The sequence below is a fragment of the Hippoglossus stenolepis genome, chromosome 3 (genome assembly GCF_022539355.2).
Source record: "Hippoglossus stenolepis isolate QCI-W04-F060 chromosome 3, HSTE1.2, whole genome shotgun sequence".
Taxonomy (NCBI): Eukaryota; Metazoa; Chordata; class Actinopteri; order Pleuronectiformes; family Pleuronectidae; genus Hippoglossus; species Hippoglossus stenolepis.
The window spans coordinates 387,978-410,386 of NC_061485.1; the positions used below are offsets into that span (position 1 = coordinate 387,978).

General features: G+C 45.4%; 1 protein-coding gene across 3 annotated transcripts in view; it reads left to right on the forward strand.

The window, feature by feature from the left end:
- Positions 1-22,409, forward strand: part of LOC118105430 (metabotropic glutamate receptor 7) — a 103,353-nt gene that overhangs the window by 76,306 nt on the left and 4,638 nt on the right. For all 3 annotated transcript variants that reach the window (XM_047339220.1, XM_035153185.2, XM_047339221.1), the window contains exons 5-8: positions 1,395-1,532; positions 3,945-4,145; positions 6,731-6,870; positions 20,037-20,972. In XM_047339220.1, coding sequence (XP_047195176.1) covers positions 1,395-1,532; positions 3,945-4,145; positions 6,731-6,870; positions 20,037-20,972 — 1,415 coding nt within the window. The remainder of the gene's footprint in view (positions 1-1,394; positions 1,533-3,944; positions 4,146-6,730; positions 6,871-20,036; positions 20,973-22,409) is intronic.

Below are 22,409 nucleotides of genomic sequence, written 5' to 3' on the forward strand. Positions count from 1 at the left end.
TCATGAATAAAACACGTCTGATCCATGTTTGACACATGTAACTGAGCTGCAGCAACGTTAGCTTCTCCGTTAGCTTCGCTCTGGCTGGACCCGACCACAGACCGTAAAGATCAAACACTGTAAATAAAGATGACAACGCGTCTCCACTTCCTGCAGAAATGAAGATAAAAAATATCTCAGATACCATCGCTGCCATCTGGAGGTGATGAACCATTTGGGTGGTATCGAGGTCCCGTCCATAAAACATATCTGCGTCATAAAATCCACCTAAACCATTTTTTAATGTCTACTTTGATTTTTTAGTTTGATCCATGTCCCATCTGCTAACCTATACTACAGCCAGCCACCAGGGGGAGATCAAGACGCCTTGGCTTCACTTCTCGGAGCCGTTATGTCGTCCATCTTCATTAACATCAACGAGCAGCTGGTGAGAAATAGAACGTGTCTCAAGCTGCGATTTTCTGTCCAAACCAGAGAGGAAATCAGGACCCTGGTGAGGGAACCCGCCTCAGAGCCGGATTCATTCGGCCCGAACCCGACAGGTCCCAGCGGGCTCGGGTGTCCACACTCACTTGTTTGTGTGACGGAAGTGGTTGTGGTGTAACGGCAGCGAGCAGCTTGTGATGTGAATCTGTTGTTTTGTGTTGAAGATTCTGAAAGTTCACGTCTTGATGTAAATTAACTGTAAAGTGAAGCATTTGTTTTTGGCCTGTTTGACAGGAAGTGATGCGACAGGGTGGAGCTCTGAGGGGGAGGGCTGCAGTTCCAGTGCAAACCCCAGAGAAATGGAACGTGGCTGCAGTTTTATTATGTCCTTACATAGTTGTTGAGTTGATGAAATGTCAGATAATTACAGCTAATGGTGGAAAATGTCCGTCACAGTCGGAGCTGACGTGTTGTCCGTGGTCCCCCTGCAGGCCAGTGTGCAGCGCTGTGTGTTTCCTGGAGTGAATTAGCTCGTTCAGCGCGATGCTCTCTGGCAGCCCGTCACACTGGATTGTTGAGGCCGGGGTGAGAGAGCCAGCATTAATCTGACAAACAGCAAAGAGACGCGAGGAGGAGACGCTGAGGCTGATCACGCCGAGCGTCCTTCCTCCAAAGTGTTTGTCTTCTCCTGCTCTTTCTTTACTTATTTCTTTTCTTCCTCTCTTTTCCTCCTCTGTCCTGAAAACGTCACTCGCTTCTTCTCCCTTCACTGCAATGACTTGTGGGTAGTTTGAGGACGTGTTGACACTTTGGAGGCCATGATTTACTGTAAATACTAAATACTTTTCAGTGGCTGATACAGTGGGGGGGGAGGAAAAGGTACCGCTGCGGCCCCGGCTAAAAGTCTTTTCTCTCCGGCTGATCTGTGATAGAAACTAATGAGCTCTGTGTTGTGTTCGCTGCCTCAGGCTTCGACGCCTACTTCACGTCGAGGACGCTGGAGAACAACAGGAGGAACGTGTGGTTCGCTGAGTACTGGGAGGAAAACTTCAACTGCAAACTGATGAGCTCGTCCAAGAGAGACGAGAGCAGCAGGAAGTGCACAGGTCAGTGCAGTTATATCCTTTATCAGATGAAATCAATACATTAATGATGTTACGTCTGAAAACAGAAACTGTGACGTGAGCAGGTTTTTGTTGGTTCTGAGGTTTGGTCTCAAACCTTCGTCAGACACAGGGTGAGGCTGTGTGTGTGTGTGTGTGGTGTGTGTGTGTGTGTGTGTGTGTGTGTGTGTGTGTGTGTGTGTGTGTGTGTGTGTGTGTGTGTGTCTGCTCCGTGTTCACATGTTTGACTGCAGTTTCTTCTCATGCCGTCCACACACAGTGACTCTGTGGGGTCAATGTGCTGCGTCTCTGTATTTTCCCACAATCCTTCAGGCTTCAGTCACATGATGAGGACGTCAGGCAGCTGAGGCTGAGCGTCTGAACACAGCAGCTCTGGTTTGTTTAAGTCACAGCGTTGTGTTTCTCACTGATTCTCCGCTCTGGGCTTCCTCTGCTTGTGGAGAAAGAAACGCTGAAATCAACAGATTCTGGTTAATCTGGCCTCTTTGTGTTTTGTCTCATGTTTGCTGGAGATAGTGTAAAGTCTTTGTTCATAAAGAATCGTATCCAGATCACACTGTGCTCTAAAAATACGCTGGAGAAGAAGAAACACAGTGACGACTGTAAACCAGAATTAATCCTGGATAACTGGAGCTTTATTCTGAAAGTCAGAGCGACTCTGAAAAACAAACTTTCTCACAGGAACTCGTTGGAGATGTGAGGCCACTCAGGCTCCGCCCTCACGCACATGTTTAAAACTCATCCCTGTTGCTATGGCTACAGTTCAAAACTCATCACTGCCTTTTAGTATGAAATTACTGAGGTTGTGTTTCAGTCTGAACACAAACTGAGACTTTAGTAAACGATGACACGTTCTCTTCCTGATTGGTTCTCATCAGTCACATGACTCGACGACCAGCGGTGAACACAAAGCGCTACACTTCCTGTCAGGAACACTTCCTGTTTCTAACACTTCCTGTCAGGAACACTTCCTGTTTCTAACACTTCCTGTCAGGAACAGTTCCACCTCGTCGTTGAGCTCTCAGGGCTGTTGAGGATTTTTTGACATCCTCCCACATTACAGTATATGTCACTATATATTATGTATAGTGTATATTCTATCTGTACAGGAGAGTAGAGCCTGTCTGGTTCCACAGATCCTCCTTCTCTCTCTGAGCAGAACCCAGGTCAGGTTATAGATAAAGGACCAACAGGACATTGTAGTGTCTTCACTCAGGGACGTTCAGATCTAACTCAGAGGCTCCAGACAGAGACACCGACTCTTTGTGTGTTTCACCAGACGTGAGGACACAATGTGATTCATGAACACACACTTTACACTGAACTGTCCAATAGGATGCAAGCACCTCCATGTAACAGAGGGAGGGACCTTCATGGGTGACGCAGGGTGAGGGAGATGTACTGGGAGGCTGTGGGAGACATCTTCAGACTTGGTGGAGACAGTTGCTCACGTTGCTCTGTTAGTGTTTGTATATTGTTTCACCTCCTGGTCTCCTTGATGCAGCAAGTCTACATTCAAACCTTCTGCTGCTGCCTGAGTTCTCCTTTCACCAGCTGCCAGGAAACTTCCAGGAAACTTCCAGGAAACTTCCAGGAAACTTCCAGACCAAGAAAAAACAAAAAAAGATAAATAAAAAAGATAAATAACAGGAAAATAACATTGAAACTTTGTTGTTAACGGACCTAATACAAAATAAAGTTCAGTGTAATAACAATGTTAAATACATTATAAACTCTTTCACTTTATTTTACTGTCGTTTAATTAGATTAAAATACATTAAACCGAAGTCTTAATGTTTCTTCATTTTTTTCTGAAATCTGTCTCAAGCACAGAACACAAACACAACGTATGGATTTTATTTAAAGGGAAAAGTTCTGCTCAGCTCAACACACATTTAAATATCCTGAGGAGGTCAGGCCACGTTAATTCTACTTTATGTGATATTTTATATTTTATGTTTACTTATTTCACTGCTGAATGATTATTGATGAAAACATTTCATAAAGACAGAATCACGACTCAGCTCAGTGAACGTTAATGACTCATCGTTACCTGAAAGTTCAGATGTAAATAAAGACTGATTTAGACGTAACAACCTATGAATGAGTAATCCAGACCTTTACAGTCTTTATCATAGTATTAGCCAGATGTTGATTTCCTCCACTGACATCTGGAAGATCGGTGTGAGTCAAGTCTGAGTTCTGTCTTCTGCCCTCTACTGGAATCCTCCAGTAACGACGCAGCCGGCCGATAAACCACCAGTTTGGAGCGATCAGTATAAAATCTATATTTTATATAAAGATCAGAGAAAAGAGAAAAAGCTGAGACAGTGAATTAGAAGCAGAACACATCACCGTGGAAACACTGAGTCACGGTTGTCTCCGTCTCCTCAGGTCAGGAACGTATCGGCTTGGACTCCAAGTACGAGCAGGAAGGGAAGGTGCAGTTTGTGATCGATGCCGTGTACGCCGTGGCCCACGCCCTCCACAACATGCAGAGAGACCTGTGTCCAGAAAACTCTGGCATCTGTCTGGAGATGGACCTGGCTGGAGGCAAGAAGCTGCTCAGGTACATCCGCAGCGTCAGCTTCAACGGTGAGTCCAACATGACACCGGGTCATTCAACAACATACAACACGCCTGTTTGTGAAGGTCAGAGAATGTTCCAGAGATCATGGGATCACATCAGAGTCACTTTCTGAAGGTTTTTAATGTTCCATCATGTTCTTCATCATGCTTCACGCATGTGGTCTCCACGTGTGAACTGTTCGGACACGGCTCTAAAAGACGGACTGTACATGACTGAACGGGATAAATGTTCATGTGTTAATGATCATTAATGATTAGTTCAGAACATGGAGGAGCGTCAGTCTGCAGCTGAGAACATAAAACACCAACTGAATATAGGTCAAACGAGTCTGTGAGGAACTAAAACACGTATGTTCTTAACATGTTCTTAACATGTTCCTCACAGAAAAACATTGTTGGTGATCCATAAAAACAGAAACAATAAAAACCAAAGCAGCGTCGAGAGATAAAAAGTGAAGTCACGGTCGACATGAGCAGTGGCCCTGTGACGGTGGTTTCTTCTCTGCAGGTGAAGGTGAAACCTCTTCTTCTGCTTCTTGAATATAAAACACGCATCATGTTGAACACATGAATTATTGTGTTGATTAATATCATCATAATGAGACGTTAGCAGTTCTACCTTCATTATTTACAGACAGAAGCTTGTGCTGACTCATCGTTTATTAACCTCTTAATAATAAAAAAAACAGGTTTAAAACCTGAATATTTGTTTCCTTTGAAACATAAAATCTTATTTCTGTGGTCAAAATGTTTTTCAGTCTGATTAAAAATCGATTTCCATAAAACTAAAACAGATTCCGGTTTCTTCCAGAGACAGAAGATTTCTCTCTTCTGTTTTTTCTCCAGTTTCTCTATTGAAACAAACATCAGCCACAGATCGACTGAGAAGCTGAATCCATTGGATGTGAAGAGGCTGCTGTTGCCTCTGGTCGCTGTTAACCGGGTATTGATCGCAGGCAGTTGTCTGCTCATGGCGGGAATGAGAAACGACGCCGCTCGACTCCAGACGGAGAGAAGAGCGGCTGTCATCGGCTCGGAGCTCTTTAGAACCTGTGTGTGAGAGATTTACTGGACCTCAGTGTTTTTTAATGAAAATCTATTATTTTACCCAGAGTAAGTGTTTGTTCAGAAAGTCTGTCAATACAGTCAGAGAAGTCAACTACAACTCCCAGGATGCATTTCACCCACAGATTAAATAAGTAGCAGTGGCCCTGTGATGGACAGATACCCCCCCCAGAGGATAAGTGCTATAAGTTATAGACTGATTGATAATCAATAGCATGACGTAACCGTTCAGTTCATTGTTGACATGATCGATGATCTGTGATGCGACCTCAACGGTCACAGTCGACCAATCAGAGTCTGACGCAGCTGAATCCTTCTGTCAGTCGAGAACTTTGGCTTTACGTGTTGTCATGAATCTTTTTGTTTGTTGACGATGATGAAGTTGAAACTGTGAGTTGTGTAATATTAAAATAATCCAAACGTTTTCACTGTTTATTTTCCAACAGGTTCTTCTCAGGTAGTGAATCCTGTTGTGTGGATGTGTTCAGGTCCATCAGCATCTGTTGGACTTGTGTCCTGGGAGAGGATCCTCACATGGGACTGAGCTTTATTCACTGATCACTTTCTCTGTAGTTTCACCGTCCCCTGCTGCCTGGTGAATGAGCCCGCGGCTGATTGAACACTGCACAGGAACATTTTCCTCTCGGCCTCCTCCACCCTCATCAGGGGCTGAGCTGAAGAAGTCTGGACCTGTGGGTGAGGGTCCGCTGGGGGGGGTGAGAAACAGAGGAACAAGTCGATATCCCGGCGCCGGACCTTCTCGCTCACCGACCACAGCAACACGAGTGAGGACTTCCTGTGGATCCTCATCTGCTTCGGGTTCACTCACTGCCTGGATGAATCGAAAATGATCAAATACAGTCTCATCACCATCGAGAGACACCAGAGGTCATGGCTGCGTATGTGGAAGAGTTTTCTCTGAAGCTGATTGGTCGACGGGGACAACAGCTGAGCCTGAGCAGTGTTTTACAGGACGAAGACATCACATCACACCATCATCATCATCATCACGTACTTTGTGTGGACAGAACAAGAGAAGAGTGGAGGACTCGATGAGATCTGAGGTGTTTCTGTGTCAGCTGGTTCACCCTGGATAGTTCTGCAGAAACAGTCCTGTCAATGGGTGAAGACAGATCTGAGGTCTGCTGCTGTTCCTCCATCACTTAATAATAGACTTCACACTGCTGCTCATTCAGAACACTGCACTTCCTGCTTTTTAAAACAGGACACCTGAGCTTTCTGATGGAAGAACCTGGAAACTAAGAACTGAAAAACTCAAAATACCACACGTTTTTGGGGCTGGGGGGTTAGAGCAGTCGTCCTCTAACCAGAAGGTCGGCGGTTCGATCCCAGTCTTCCCTTGTCCCCATGCTGAAGTGTCCTTGTCACTGAACCCCACAATTCCCCCTCTCATAGAGAAAGTGTTGCACATGGATGCTCTGTGTGAATGTGTGTGAATGTAAAACTTTTTTAATTCTGTGTCGATGCAGAATGAATTTAGCATCCCCACTGTTTGTCGTCCACAGGAAGTGCTGGTACGTCAGTGACATTTAACCGTAACGGTGACGCTCCCGGACGCTACGACCTGTTCCAGTACCAGTGGAGCAACGTGACTGGGCCGGGCTACAGAGTCATCGGACAGTGGACGGAGACGCTGCAGATCAACGTGAGTCAAACCAACAGAAACTCTGTGTGATGTTGTTAAAACCTGATGAGGTCACGTCCAGCTGGTTTCCTGAATCCCTCTGAAACACGCGGTGGTTACGGTCGCACCGCGCTCTGACCTGCTGGTATCACACTCACTGGAGGATTTCATGTTCAGAAGATCCTGGCGACTTCAGAGTGAGGAGGGATTTCTAATGGTCAGGTCTGATGGTTTATAGTTTATTAAAGATCCGAGCCTCACGGAGCAGATGAAACCAACGTGTCTGAAACTCATGAAGTGAAAGAACAGATTTGACCTGGACGGGGGGTCGTCAGGCTGCTCTCTGATTGGTCCACCACTTTCCTGCTCACGGACGTTTGATTGAATCTGATTCTGTGATTTATTTTAATTGAACACTCGACCACGAGTAAAAGTTGGATCGTAAACATGTTTTATATCATGAGGGATTTTTCTGTCTGAGTTGATGAGTTTTAAGTCTTGAAGTGTGAAGAGGTCAAAGGTCATAGACTGAGCTTCTCAACCTGTTGGTTAAAGAACCAGCTTCATGTGTTGTTGTTTCCTTTGATCTGTTAGTTTTGGTTTCACGTTGTGATTTCGGGACTAAAGAGTTTTGTCTGATGTACGTACGTCCTGTTGCATCACGTCCTCATCTCTGGTCTGATTCTAGTTTGTTGCAAACAGACAAAAGAGCCGGCAGCTTTTTATTTTCATGTCTGTCACTTTCTTCTTCTTCTTCTTCTTCTTCTTCTTCTTCTTCTTCTTCTTCTTCTTCTTCTTCTTCTTCTTCTTCTTCTTCTTCTTCAGACTCCTGCTGGTGCTGAGCTTCACTGAGCTTTAATGGCTCCAAGTGTTTCACTCTGATGGTTTGTCAGAGTTTATGTTGTCATCATCTGCACCAGCACACGTCTGAGGGAAACCCCTCAGGACCAGTGTGTTAATGAAGCAGCTGAAAACACACACACACACACACACACACACACACACACACACACACACACACACACACACACACACACACACACACACACACACACACACACACACAGTCAGTTCTCCAGCAGTCTAGACCTATAGCAGCATAGCTAAGGGATGGTTCAGGACCTGATCCAGAAGAAGAAGAGAGAAGGTGACTCCAGAACGCAGAGTGGGAGCTGGTTCCACAGGAGAGGAGCCTGGTATATATATATATATATAATTATTACTACAAACAAATGAAACTGAGGTTTGATATTTTACAGTTAAACCATAAATATATATACAACTTGAATTCAGACATATAAACATAAATCCACATATTTCCTTCATGGTTAATTCTTCATATCAACAAAAAGAATCAACTTATTTTAACAACCGAGTTTGGAACGTGGATTATCTTTTCAAAGCTGCAGCAGGATTAAACTGTTCATATGATGATATGAGATTAAAGCTGGAAAATGGCTCTTTGTCATGATGAGGTTTCGTATTCACACAGTGACTGAAACTCCTGCTTCTTCATCCTGATGCTTTTCTGTCACAATCTTCACTTAATGTCAAACTCACGTCTAAAGTCGTCTGTTTGTATTCTGCTGTTTTTATATTTCCTTACACTTAAAGGTCCAGTGTGTAAGATTCAGGTGAAAGGAGCTATTGACAGACATTTAATACAAAATTATCCTAGTGATGTTTTCACGAGTGTCTTTCATCTAAATTATACAAATTGTTGTTATTTACCTGGAATGGGCCTTTATATTTACATCGGGGGTCCTCTCTATGGAGGCCGCCATGTTTCTTGTAGTAGCCCGACTGGACAAACTAAACCCTTTGAGTTTTTATGAAAACTGAAGGTTACCACAGGTTCTCTCTCATGTTTGGAAGGGGGTGTTCAGCTGCAACATGACACTTCACCACTAGATGTCACTACATTCTACACACTGAACCTTTAACTATTATTATCATTATGCCTATTTTTTACTCTTGCTGCTGTAATATTGCAGATTTCCACATTGTGGGATTAATAAAGGATTATCTCATTTTATCTTATCTCATCTCATCTCATCTCATCTCATCTCATCTCATCTCATCTCATCTCATCTCATCTCATTTTATCTCATTTTATTTTATCTTATCTCATCTTATCTCATCTCATCTCATCTCATTTTAACTTATCTTATCTTATCTTATCTCATCTCATCTCATCTCATTTTAACTTATCTTATCTCATCTCATCTCATCTCATCTCATCTCATCTCATCTCATCTCATCTCATCTCATTTTAACTTATCTTATCTTATCTTATCTCATCTCATCTCATCTCATTTTAACTTATCTTATCTTATCTCATCTCATCTCATCTCATCTCATCTTATCTCATCTCATCTCATCTCATTTTAACTTATCTTATCTTATCTTATCTCATCTCATCTCATCTCATCTCATCTCATCTCATCTCATCTCATTTTAACTTATCTTATCTTATATCTCATCTCATCTCATCTCATCTCATCTCATCTTATCTCATCTCATCTCATCTCATCTTATCTCATCTCATCTCATCTCATCTCATCTGATTTATTCCAATCATCACTTGTAATTGTATTTTCCTCGTCGTAAACACCTGGTACATTATCTCTTCAGATTGAATCTGGACGCTAAGTGACCCCTGCTGGTTGAACCTGAAAGGACGTCTCCACACGTCTGTTGTTGTGATGACACCAGATACTTTAATAATGAGGGAAACTGAAGTCACATGATTCTCTGAACGTGCCGACCACAGATCACATGATCACAGTCACGTGAAACAATGTTCTTTCACTTTATATGTGGTGACATCACATGTTGTTCCCCTGTGTTGTGACTTTGTTTGCGTTTCATGAATGTTGAGAAAATGATTTTTTTACAAATACACATCCTGCACCGTGTCATGTAACCGTGGTAACGCGATGGGTAACCCTCAAACCCGCTGTGTAACAGGTTAAACACATAAAATGTAAAGTAAACGTGAAGTAAACGGCAGCAGGTGAGAAGTAAAGTGTGTTTTTCTTTCTGGAGGAATCAGACATTTAAATGATTGTTCAGTATTTCTAACATTTAATCAGATAATTGACCTCTGACTCCTTCACCTCTACTCAGATGATTAGAACATCAACAAGGAGCATTACTGTTCACACTGTCAAAATAAAAGCAGCTGAACTGATTGTGATCAGCTCCTGTTTGAAGTGAACTCTGATGAACTGTGTTACTGAAGAAAACCTCAGAGAGACGTTCTTCCTGCTCCTGACAGACATGATCTTCGTATTTCCAGCTCGACGTCTTCGTCACTTGAACATGAACAAATATAATTTTGAGGTATTTGCTGAAACAACTGATTGACTGAGGGATGTAAATACTGAGAGGCAGCTGGTGTCTGTCTTTAATCCAACATGTCGGACTTTAATGTAAGTAAACAAACAAGTTTTCCCTGAACGTCACTCAGAGAAGAGAGGGATGACAGAACAGAACGGACAATGGGAGGAAGAACGTTGTGAAGAACGTTAGAGACGCACCACGGCTCAAAGACGAAGAGGAAAACTAAATAAAAACTATAATGATGCATCTGAACTAAACAATCTCCATTTCATGGATCAAGTGTGTGAGCGTTTCTATGGACAGGTCGTCATACCTGAAGCTGGTTTCATGAGAATATCTCAGTGTCTCTTCATTCTGTCTCAAGGTTCAGTTTTTGAGATGAAAAAAATTTCAAGTATTAATAAGTGAAGTCTCCAGAGGAATGAGTTGGACAGTTAAAGGTGAACGTGAGCCAGCGGCAGTGAAGGACAAGATGGTCTCTCTCTTCTGCTGCAGTCACTTATCTGTTATGTCTCACAAATCTGCAGCCGCTCGTCTTTCATGTGCCGGAGACACCGATGCTGCCTCGTGAGGACAAATGGAATCTGACCTTGATCTCTGAGAGAGCGACCGCTCACAGCGGGTTGATGAGTCGGATGGATGAGCAGCGAGGGGTCATGTGACGCCGACGGTTCGACACCAGCAGCTCGTGAGCAGCAGCAGGTCCAGGATCAGCAGGACAGTAAATGAAGAGTCTGAGTTCTACTGTGGCCTCAGCTTTATATATATTATATATTATATTTATTTATAAATGACTCTCGTCATAGAAACTGACTGAGCTGCAGACTGTCACATGACAAACCCCAGGTTGACAGATGTAATGGTCGAGTATCTGAGGAGACGTATTATATATCAAGTCTTGTTGTGATCCTAGTCTATGGTCAGGATCCACCGGGATCAGGATCCACCGGGATCAGGATCCACCGGGATCAGGATCCACCATCAGGATCCACCATCAGGATCAGGATCAGGATCCACCACGATCAGGATCCACCATCAGGATCAGGATCCACCGGGATCAGGATCCACCACGATCAGGATCCACCGCGATCAGGATCCACCATCAGGATCAGGATCAGGATCCACCGCGATCAGGATCCACCGGGATCAGGATCCACCATCAGGATCAGGATCAGGATCCACCGCGATCAGGATCCACCACGATCAGGATCCACCGCGATCAGGATCCACCACGATCAGGATCCACCATCAGGATCCACCATCAGGATCAGGATCAGGATCCACCCCGATCAGGATCCACCGGGATCAGGATCCACCATCAGGATCAGGATCAGGATCCACCGCGATCAGGATCCACCACGATCAGGATCCACCGCGATCAGGATCCACCACGATCAGGATCCACCACGATCAGGATCCACCATCAGGATCAGGATCAGGATCCACCGCGATCAGGATCCACCGGGATCAGGATCCACCGGGATCAGGATCCACCGCGATCAGGATCCACCACGATCAGGATCCACCATCAGGATCAGGATCAGGATCCACCGCGATCAGGATCCACCGCGATCAGGATCCACCATCAGGATCAGGATCAGGATCCACCGCGATCAGGATCCACCACGATCAGGATCCACCGCGATCAGGATCAGGATCAGCCCACGATCAGGATCCACCATCAGGATCAGGATCAGGATCACCGCGATCAGGATCCACCGCGATCAGGATCCACCGCGATCAGGATCCACCGGGATCAGGATCCACCGGGATCAGGATCCACCACGATCAGGATCCACCATCAGGATCAGGATCACCACGATCAGGAGCAGCAGTGAAGGATGATGGGAGTTGTAGTCTTCATCATGAGTTAGTGGTGGAGCAGCAGTGAGGGATGATGGGTCTTGTAGTCTTCATCATGAGTTAGTGGTGGAGCAGCAGTGAAGGATGATGGGAGTTGTAGTCTTCATCATGAGTTAGTGGTGGAGCAGCAGTGAAGGATGATGGGTGTTGTAGTCTTCATCATGAGTTAGTGGTGGAGCAGCAGTGAAGGATGATGGGAGTTGTAGTCTTCATCATGAGTTAGTGGTGGAGCAGCAGTGAGGATGATGGGAGTTGTAGTCTTCATCATGAGTTAGTGGTGGAGCAGCAGTGAAGGATGATGGGAGTTGTAGTCTTCATCATGAGTTAGTGGTGGAGCAGCAGTGAAGGATGATGGGTGTTGTAGTCTTCATCATGAGTTAGTGGTGGAGCAGCAGTGAAGGATGATGGGAGTTGTAGTCTTCATCATGAGTTAGTGGTGGAGCAGCAGTGAGGGATCATGGGAGTTGTAGTCTTCATAGTGAGTTAGTTGTGGAGGTGAAGCAGTGAGGGATCATGGGAGTTGTAGTCTTCATAGTGAGTTAGTTGTGGAGGTGAAGCAGTGAGGGATCATGGGAGTTGTAGTCTTCATAGTGAGTTAGTTGTGGAGGTGAAGCAGAGAGGGATCATGGGAGTTGTAGTCTTCATCATGAGTTAGTTGTGGAGCAGCAGTGAAGGATGATGGGAGTTGTAGTCTTCATCATGAGTTAGTGGTGGAGCAGCAGTGAAGGATGATGGGAGTTGTAGTCTTCATCATGAGTTAGTGGTGGAGCAGCAGTGAAGGATGATGGGAGTTGTAGTCTTCATCATGAGTTAGTGGTGGAGCAGCAGTGAAGGATGATGGGAGTTGTAGTCTTCATCATGAGTTAGTGGTGGAGCAGCAGTGAAGGATGATGGGAGTTGTAGTCTTCATCATGAGTTAGTGGTGAGCAGCAGCAGTGAGGGATGATGGGAGTTGTAGTCTTCATCATGAGTTAGTGGTGGAGCAGCAGTGAGGGATGATGGGAGTTGTAGTCTTCATCATGAGTTAGTGGTGGAGCAGCAGTGAGGGATGATGGGAGTTGTAGTCTTCATCATGAGTTAGTGTGTGGAGCAGCAGTGAGGGATGATGGGTTTGTAGTCTTCATCATGAGTTAGTGGTGGAGCAGCAGTGAAGGATGATGGGAGTTGTAGTCTTCATCATGAGTTAGTGGTGGAGCAGCAGTGAGGGATGATGGGTGTTGTAGTCTTCATCATGAGTTAGTGGTGGAGCAGCAGTGAAGGATGATGGGAGTTGTAGTCTTCATCATGAGTTAGTGGTGGAGCAGCAGTGAGGGATGATGGGTGTTGTAGTCTTCATCATGAGTTAGTGGTGGAGCAGCAGTGAGGGATGATGGGAGTTGTAGTCTTCATCATGAGTTAGTGGTGGAGCAGCAGTGAGGGATGATGGGAGTTGTAGTCTTCATCATGAGTTAGTGGTGGAGCAGCAGTGAGGGATGATGGGAGTTGTAGTCTTCATCATGAGTTAGTTGTTGGAGCAGCAGTGAGGGATGATGGGTGTTGTAGTCTTCATCATGAGTTAGTGGTGGAGCAGCAGTGAGGGATGATGGGAGTTGTAGTCTTCATCATGAGTTAGTGTGTGGAGCAGCAGTGAGGGATGATGGGAGTTGTAGTCTTCATCATGAGTTAGTGGTGGAGCAGCAGTGAGGGATGATGGGAGTTGTAGTCTTCATCATGAGTTAGTGGTGGAGCAGCAGTGAGGGATGATGGGAGTTGTAGTCTTCATCATGAGTTAGTGGTGGAGCAGCAGTGAGGGATGATGGGAGTTGTAGTCTTCATCATGAGTTAGTGGTGGAGCAGCAGTGAGGGATGATGGGTGTTGTAGTCTTCATCATGAGTTAGTGGTGGAGCAGCAGTGAGGGATGATGGGAGTTGTAGTCTTCATCATGAGTTAGTTGTTGTGGAGCAGTGAGGGATGATGGGAGTTGTAGTCTTCATCATGAGTTAGTGGTGGAGCAGCAGTGAAGGATGATGGGAGTTGTAGTCTTCATCATGAGTTAGTGGTGGAGCAGCAGTGAGGGATGATGGGAGTTGTAGTCTTCATCATGAGTTAGTGGTGGAGCAGCAGTGAAGGATGATGGGAGTTGTAGTCTTCATCATGAGTTAGTGGTGGAGCAGCAGTGAGGGATGATGGGAGTTGTAGTCTTCATCATGAGTTAGTGGTGGAGCAGCAGTGAAGGATGATGGGAGTTGTAGTCTTCATCATGAGTTAGACAGGGTGGAAACTGTGCAGGGAAACGTCCTGATCCAGCTGCTGCCTCCATGATGTGATGGATTGCGGTTGTGAAGCACAGAGAAGACTGAACTGGATCTGACGGTGAGGCTGCTCGTCTGAGGTGTGATGTTTAGGAGCTCTTCTGCTCAGTCAGTTAACAAAGCGTCTAAACGCAGATTCTTTCCTCTGAGACGAACAGAGAAGGAACCATTTGTTTCAGAGACACATGGAGGATAGTTTGTCTTTCTGCAGCTCGGAGTCTCACTGTGTCTCTTACAGCAGTTTGCTCTGTTGTGTCTTTGGACTGAGAAGGAATGTAATTATTCAAATTTCTTTTTTTTTCCCACAACTGTAACTTTTCTTTGAAGGCGGATCAGACGTGTCTTTTATTCAGATTTATTCAACACTGAAATGAGAGAACAAAGAAAGTCGATTCCTCACCTATGGTGGGAAAACCCTCTGCGCTGCCTCCCAGGCAACGTACACAACCTTTTCATTATTTCCTTTTGAATAATCCTGAGTCACAGCAGGTCACGCACGACGCCAACGTTTAGACTTAAAATAAAGTTGAAATCCAAAGAGCTGCTGTGAAGTATCGCTGATAAAACACAACTGAGAACACTTTGCTCTCAGCTTTGAATCAATTTGAATCCTCTGTTCACAAAGACAAGTGTGTGTGTGTGTCTGTGTGTGTGTGTGTGTGTGTGTGTGTGTGTGTGTGTGTGTGTGTGTGTGTGTGTGTGTGTGTGTCTGTGTCTGTGTCTGTGTCTGTGTGTGTGTGTGTGTGTGTCTGTGTCTGTGTGTGTGTGTGTGTCTGTGTCTGTGTGTGTCTGTGTCTGTGTGTGTCTCTGGTGTGTGTGTGTGTGTGTGTGTGTGTGTGTGTGTGTCTGTGTCTGTGTGTGTGTGTGTGTGTGTGTCTGTGTCTGTGTGTGTCTGTGTCTGTGTGTGTGTGTGTGTGTTTTATCTCTTCCCTTAAGAAAGATCAGAGGTGTAGGAAGTTTTAAATTCTTTGTGTATTAAAACTTTCTTCTTGGAGCTGGTTTGTTGAATTGAACAGGCTTTAATATAAATGATATATAAATACTGCATGAAGCATCAACAGTGAGTTTTATCAGAGAGAGCAGATAAACTCCTCACACTGTCTCTTAGGCTGAGCCCAGACACCCGACTTCTACCCAGAGCTCTTGAGCACAGGTGAGGGTCAGAGCATTAAATCTACAGGTTTGTCTTACGGCTCAGCTCTGGAACAACGCCCACTCCGAACCTCCTGCATCTCACGCTCCATCTTAAAGTTAAACTCCTTCATGGTTGGGGAAGAAACTCCCCAACCATGAAGGATCAATCCACTGTTTGCTGACTCTCAAACTGCCCCAGAGGTCACGGCCGGATGAAGCCAACAGCACAACATCAGCAGAAAACCAGGCTGAACGCTCTGCTTGCTGGTGCTGATGAGCAGGAAGTACAACAGTGAACAACAGACACAAATAAAACTCATTTCATCAGGGCCACACTTTAAATCAGCAGGTGAACTCCCCCTGCTCCCAACAACACAAAGATAAAACCATAGATCAATAACACATAACAGTAAAACCAATGTAAAATCAAACAATATTAAATGATTTGACTTGAAACTGAGCCTATCTGCTACTAAACCGATCACTACGGCTCAGACTCCAGATAACATGTTCGGCCCAAGATGGCAGAGTTCGTATCCAAGATATTTCAGCTTCATTTCTGGAGAAAGTCGTTTTCTAATAATCTTTATTTTAGCTTTATTTGCAGTCTATGAAAAATACACATTTACAGGTGGATTAAATTCTCCAATAAAGAATGAAGAGAAGACAAAGGTTCTTCACTGTGACTTTTCAGAAATTTCACTTTATTTCATAATCTAACAGATTTAGCATTTGTTTCCTGTGTTTTCATCACATGTCATCAGGTGATCGAGTCCCAACGTGTTGAAGGCAGGTGATGCTGTTGCCATGGTGACGCTGTTGGTTCAGGGCTGTGTTTTTCCTTCTGTTTCTCATTTGGTTCTCGTCACTTGAGCCGTTTGTTAATCTGCTTATTTCCTTTCCCCCTTAATGAATCAATTTAATCATGATCCACAGTCACTGAGTTAATGACTGAGACGACTCCACTGAGAGAAGCTTGTACGATTAACAGAGTCGCTTAGTGAACCTGATGAACACGCTTTGATTTACATGTTACACAGAAAACATGTTTGTGCTCAGCTGACATGCTGAAGTGGTGATGGTTAAATGCTAACATGGCCCCTAACCATGGCCCCTAGCACAGTGAGCTAACACGGTGAGCTAACATGGCCCCTAGCACAGTGAGCTAACACGGTGAGCTAACATGGCCCCTAGCACAGTGAGCTAACACGGTGAGCTAACATGGCCCCTAGCACAGTGAGCTAACATGGCCCCTAACATGGCCCCTAGCACAGTGAGCTAACACGGTGAGCTAACATGGCCCCTAGCACAGTGAGCTAACATGGCCCCTAACCATGGTCCCTAGCACAGTGAGCTAACACGGTGAGCTAACATGGCCCCTAGCACAGTGAGCTAACACGGTGAGCTAACATGGCCCCTAGCACAGTGAGCTAACATGGCCCCTAACCATGGCCCCTAGCACAGTGAGCTAACATGGCCCCTAGCACAGTGAGCTAACATGGCCCCTAGCACAGTGAGCTAACACGGTGAGCTAACATGGCCCCTGGCACAGTGAGCTAACATGGCCCCTAACCATGGCCCCTAGCACAGTGAGCTAACATGGCCCCTAGCACAGTGAGCTAACATGGCCCCTAACATGGCCCCTAGCACAGTGAGCTAACATGGCCCCTAGCACAGTGAGCTAACATGGCCCCTAACCATGGCCCCTAGCACAGTGAGCTAACATGGCCCCTAGCACAGTGAGCTAACGTGGCCCCTAGCACAGTGAGCTAACACGGTGAAGAATCGGTAATTAAAGGAGATGTTTGTTGTGTGAATCAGCTGATGATGTCACTTCCTGGTGAAGAGGAAGAATGAAGATGGAGGACAAAAACAGATTAGAACAAATGAAGGATGAAGATGTTTTTTAGCTGTAAAATAATGAAGGAGCAGCTTCAGAGGCAGCGGAGGTGAAAAGCCTGGACCCTGCATCGTAACCACGGCAACAGAGCGTATATTCCATAATTTCCTGTGAGTATTTATGTGGAGCTGTGGGGCCCCTGATGGAGGAGGAGGAGCTAATGGGCTCACACAGAGAAAACGCCCACACACCAAACTATCAATTAGATGAAACTTATTCCCACACAGGACCACAAGGAACATAAATGTGTCAGGACGGTGGAAACACAAAAGATCTGAAAGAGACAGAGAGAAGTGTGTGTTTCTGCAGAGGCAGACGACAGATCCTCTGTTTTCATCCAGGACATTTAAAGAGTCCACCTGAGCCACATCACAGTGTGCGACGCTTTATCCACAGTCTGACAGCAGAGGAGGAGCAAAGGTCTGCACGGGACAGATAAGAGAGAGGAGGAGGAGGAGGAGGAGAAGCTTCTCCTCCTCCTCTCTCTGCTGCTCATCCTCTCATCTGCTCTTTGTCTTCTTTTACTTTATCGTCTTTGTTAACCCACGTCATCCTCTCTGTTGTCGAATGTGACGTTTACCGCCGGCGATGACGGACAGAAACAACGTCAATACACAACTCAAATACAGAAACATTCCATATTATTTATATCATTATTTTAAAATCTGTGGACAGAAGAGAAGAACAAACTGTAACAACAGGCGACGTCGGCTCCGCCTCCATGTTTGTTTTTATTCGGAAGTCACATTCGGTCACGTGAGTTCCTGTGAGTTCCTACGAGACGTCACCTCAGAAATCGTTAGTGTCGATGTTAACTTTGTGTTTCTGCCTCGACTGGATCCACTCGTTAGTTACTGTCAACAGCACCAGCTCGTCCTCTGTCCTCTGTCCTCTGTCCTCTGTCCTGCATCCTTTGTCCTTTTTAATCTCCAGGGTGAAATATGCTTCACTGATATTTAATCACTTTGTGTAATTATAGAAAAACTAATTTAAACCTTAGGAGGAGGAGCAGGTCGGCGCCTGCTCCTCCTCCCGCCTGCCACACCGAAGTGAAGGAGGCCACCAGCGCTTTTCATGTTTCTTGAATATTTTGCGTGACGTCCGTCCTCGTCCAGAACCCCGAGCTGCAGCTGAGGAGGATTTAAGAGGAACCTGTTTTCTGATCTGTCCTCGAACACCTGAGTGAATTATTGAAGACGCCTCCTGAACGTTTCGTTTCCATCTGAATGATTAGGTCCGTTCCACTTGATGCAGCTGTGTGCAGCATTGACTTTTTCAGAATCAGAATCAGAATTCTTTTTATTGCCAAGTATATTTACACATATGGAAATTGCCTTGGTGTGGTTGGTGCATTTGGACATAAAAACAACAATATATACAGAAAGAGCAATAAGTTATGTTATGGGCACGTGCGGTGCTAAGGTGCAGTGATTGGTTCCGGGATAGTGCCAATAATATATAAGTTATAAATTATGTGCGGGGGGGGCAGAGTCAGTGTGATGCAGGGGGCTTGTTTGTGAGCCCCCCTGGGGAAAAAACTGTTCAGGTGGCGCAAGGTTTTGGTCTTGATGGCCCGGAACCTTTTTCCGGATGGGACTTAAAGTGATGCATGCTGGTCCTAACACAATGCATGCTGGTTAGAATTTTTGTCATCCTTCATGTCTGCGTTGAGCTGGGCTCAGTGTGAAGTGGACAGAAAGAGCGAGTGATGATGGATGTGTGGGAGCAGAGGCTGATGAAAGGACGAAAGAGTGGGCGGAGGAAACGCTTCTCCTCTTCTTCAGAGTTGGCGTCCGGCCTGTAGGAGGAAGATCAGTCGACTGTGCAGAGTGGGTGTTTTTGTTGAGGCTCTGAATTCTGGAGCCTTCGGCTGAGTCAGGCCGTTCGCTGTGTGCAGCCTTTTATCCTCAGAGATCGCAGCTTATCTACTTGGCTTGGTGGTGGCCTGCGTGGAGCCGGGGGGGTTATAGCATCCTGATCAATCTGGGACTTTTCTCTGGAGCGCAGCCTCAAGCACCTGCAGCCACAGACTGATGCAGGTCTTTGTAGATACTGTGTTTCAGGACGTCCTCTGGGTCACAGCAGCATTTTGAAATCTGCCAAAATCATCAGCATCAATACACAACAACAGGCTCTCCCAGGTCTGAGCTTCAGGACGAGGAGCTGTTGGCTGACACACTTTACAAATTCACATCATGTGTGAAGTTAAATACTCACACTAATCGTGACTAAACTGTAGAACAGCTGCACTGTTCCAGATGTTTCCACATGTTCTCACCCAGAATCACTGAAGTCTAATCTGTCTGGTTTAAAACAGAATATTTAAAATAAGTTTCATATAAAATCTTATTTTCTGAGCTGCAGTGTTATATAAAATCTGTATATATATTTTACTGTGAACCAACTACACACGACATGACAGCTCCTAAATGATCTTGATCGCCTCCTGGTGGCTATATGTATGTACTGTATGTATATATTCGTATGTTGCATCAGGTGTAAATGGGTTAATGAAGCTTTCACTGTCTCCATGTTTTCTCTGCGTCGTTAAGGTTTACATGTTTACATGTGATCTTTGTAACTGTGTAACTTCCCAGTTTGATGTTGATGTCGTATTAATGAGCCGTGGTTTGTGTCCATGTTGTCTCAGCAGATCGAGGACATGCAGTGGCCTCTGGGTGAGCGGGACATTCCCAGCTCCGTCTGCAGCCTGCCCTGTAAATCCGGCGAGAGGAAGAAGGTGGTGAAGGGCATGGCGTGCTGCTGGCACTGCGAGCCCTGCGACGGTTACCAGTACCAGTACAACGAGTTCACCTGTAAACTCTGCTCCTACAACATGAGGCCCAACGCCAACCGCACGTCCTGCCAGCCCATCCCCATCACCAAGCTGGACTGGCACTCGCCCTGGGCGGTGATTCCAGTTTTCCTGGCGATGCTCGGCATCATTGCTACAATATTCGTCATGGCTACGTTCATACGGCACAATGACACGCCGATAGTCCGCGCATCCGGCCGGGAGCTGAGTTACGTTCTCCTCACTGGGATATTTCTGTGTTACATCATCACGTTCCTCATGATCGCCAAGCCAGATGTCGGCGTGTGCTCGTTCAGAAGGATCTTTCTGGGTCTGGGGATGTGCATCAGCTACGCCGCCCTCCTCACCAAAACCAACCGCATCTACCGAATCTTCGAACAGGGGAAGAAGTCGGTGACGGCGCCCAGGCTGATCAGCCCCACCTCACAGCTGGCGATCACCTCCAGTCTCATCTCCGTGCAGCTGCTGGGCGTGTTGATCTGGTTCGGGGTGGATCCACCCAACATCATCATAGACTACGAAGAGCAGAAGACCATCAACCCAGATCTGGCCCGAGGCGTGTTGAAGTGTGACATCACAGATCTGCAGATCATCTGCTCGTTGGGTTACAGTATCCTACTGATGGTGACGTGTACTGTTTACGCCATAAAGACCCGCGGCGTCCCCGAGAATTTTAACGAGGCCAAGCCCATCGGGTTCACTATGTACACCACCTGCATCGTCTGGTTGGCTTTTATACCCATCTTCTTTGGCACAGCACAGTCTGCAGAGAAGGTAAGGACCGAACTCAGACAGGAAGCTTGGATCAGAACTAAACTGAAAATGTTTTTGAGAGTTTAAATATCCTTCAAGTTTCTATATTTAGAATCTTTAGCTTTTACTCATAAAAGATTTTTGTATTTATTTAATTTCTGACTCTGTTTCTGTCCTTTTATCGTTTGTACTGGTTTATTGAATCAGAACCTTTTAGCTCAGGTTCTACAGGAAATGACATCACAGGAAGTAAAAATACCAACATAGACATGGAGGAACGTTTATCTTCCTTCTCATCTTTATAATCTTTAAAGCTCATAGAATAAATGAATGCAGAGTAGAAGATAAATACTCAGTAAAGTGCAGTAAATGTACTTATTTTCACCACAGCAGAGAAATAATAAAAAGTGAGATGTTTTTAATAATGATTAATTAATAATTTAATTAAGATTGATTTTCATCGCAGATTAAATTCAGAGCTTTCAGCCCATTTCTCTCTCTGTGTGTTTCAATCTGAATAATTATGATATTGACCCACACATGTAGGAACATGAGTCATGTAGGAACATGACTCATGTTCCTACATGACTCATGTAGGAACATGAGTCATGTTCCATGTAGGAACATGACTCATGTTCCTACATGACCATGGAACATGACTCATGTTCCTACATGGAACATGAGTCATGTTCCATGTAGGAACATGAGTCATGTTCCTACATGGAACTCCGTGAATTCAGGTCAGTGAACACAGGTTCTTCATGTGGTCACACAGTCGACCTGCAGCACTCAGATATTCAAATAAAAGAACCATGGCGTTGTCGTTCATGCGAAGCCTCGACTGCAACTCCACTTTTCTAATGATGTCTCTCTGTCTGCCCCCCGACGCCATGGTTACCATTTACACAAAACACAAGTATAAGAGTGGATGTTTGTGTTGTGAAGTATTTGATCATCTTCTTCACTTCAAATGATTCAATTTAAAACTGACTGAGAGCTGCACAGGAGAAGAAGTTTAGACACTGAGCTCCTCAGTTCTCTGGATCTTCTCTGGAGGATCAGACTCAGTTTCTCTTCTCCTCCTGAGCTCCTGTATAAAGTCTAAATCCAGGAGCAGTGTGAACACAGCAGAGGATCCTCCACTGATTCACTGAGTGGGGGGGGGGTGAGAAGAGCTGACCACGGGGTCAGGTGATGTAAACATGATCACATGACCTCTGCAGCAGAGGTAATACATCACTGTCCAGGTTCTGGTCCAGGCTCTGGTCCAGGCTCTGCTCCAGGTTCTGGTCCAGGTTCTGGTCCAGGTTCTGGTCCAGGCTCTGGTCATCTCAGGCCTATAGACTACTGCTCCCCCCTCCCGGCAGGTCTACCTGCTGCTGCCACCCGACCTCTGCAGCTCATCCAGAAACCAGCAGCACCCGGGGGAGGAGCTTCTAACACGGGACACAAACATGA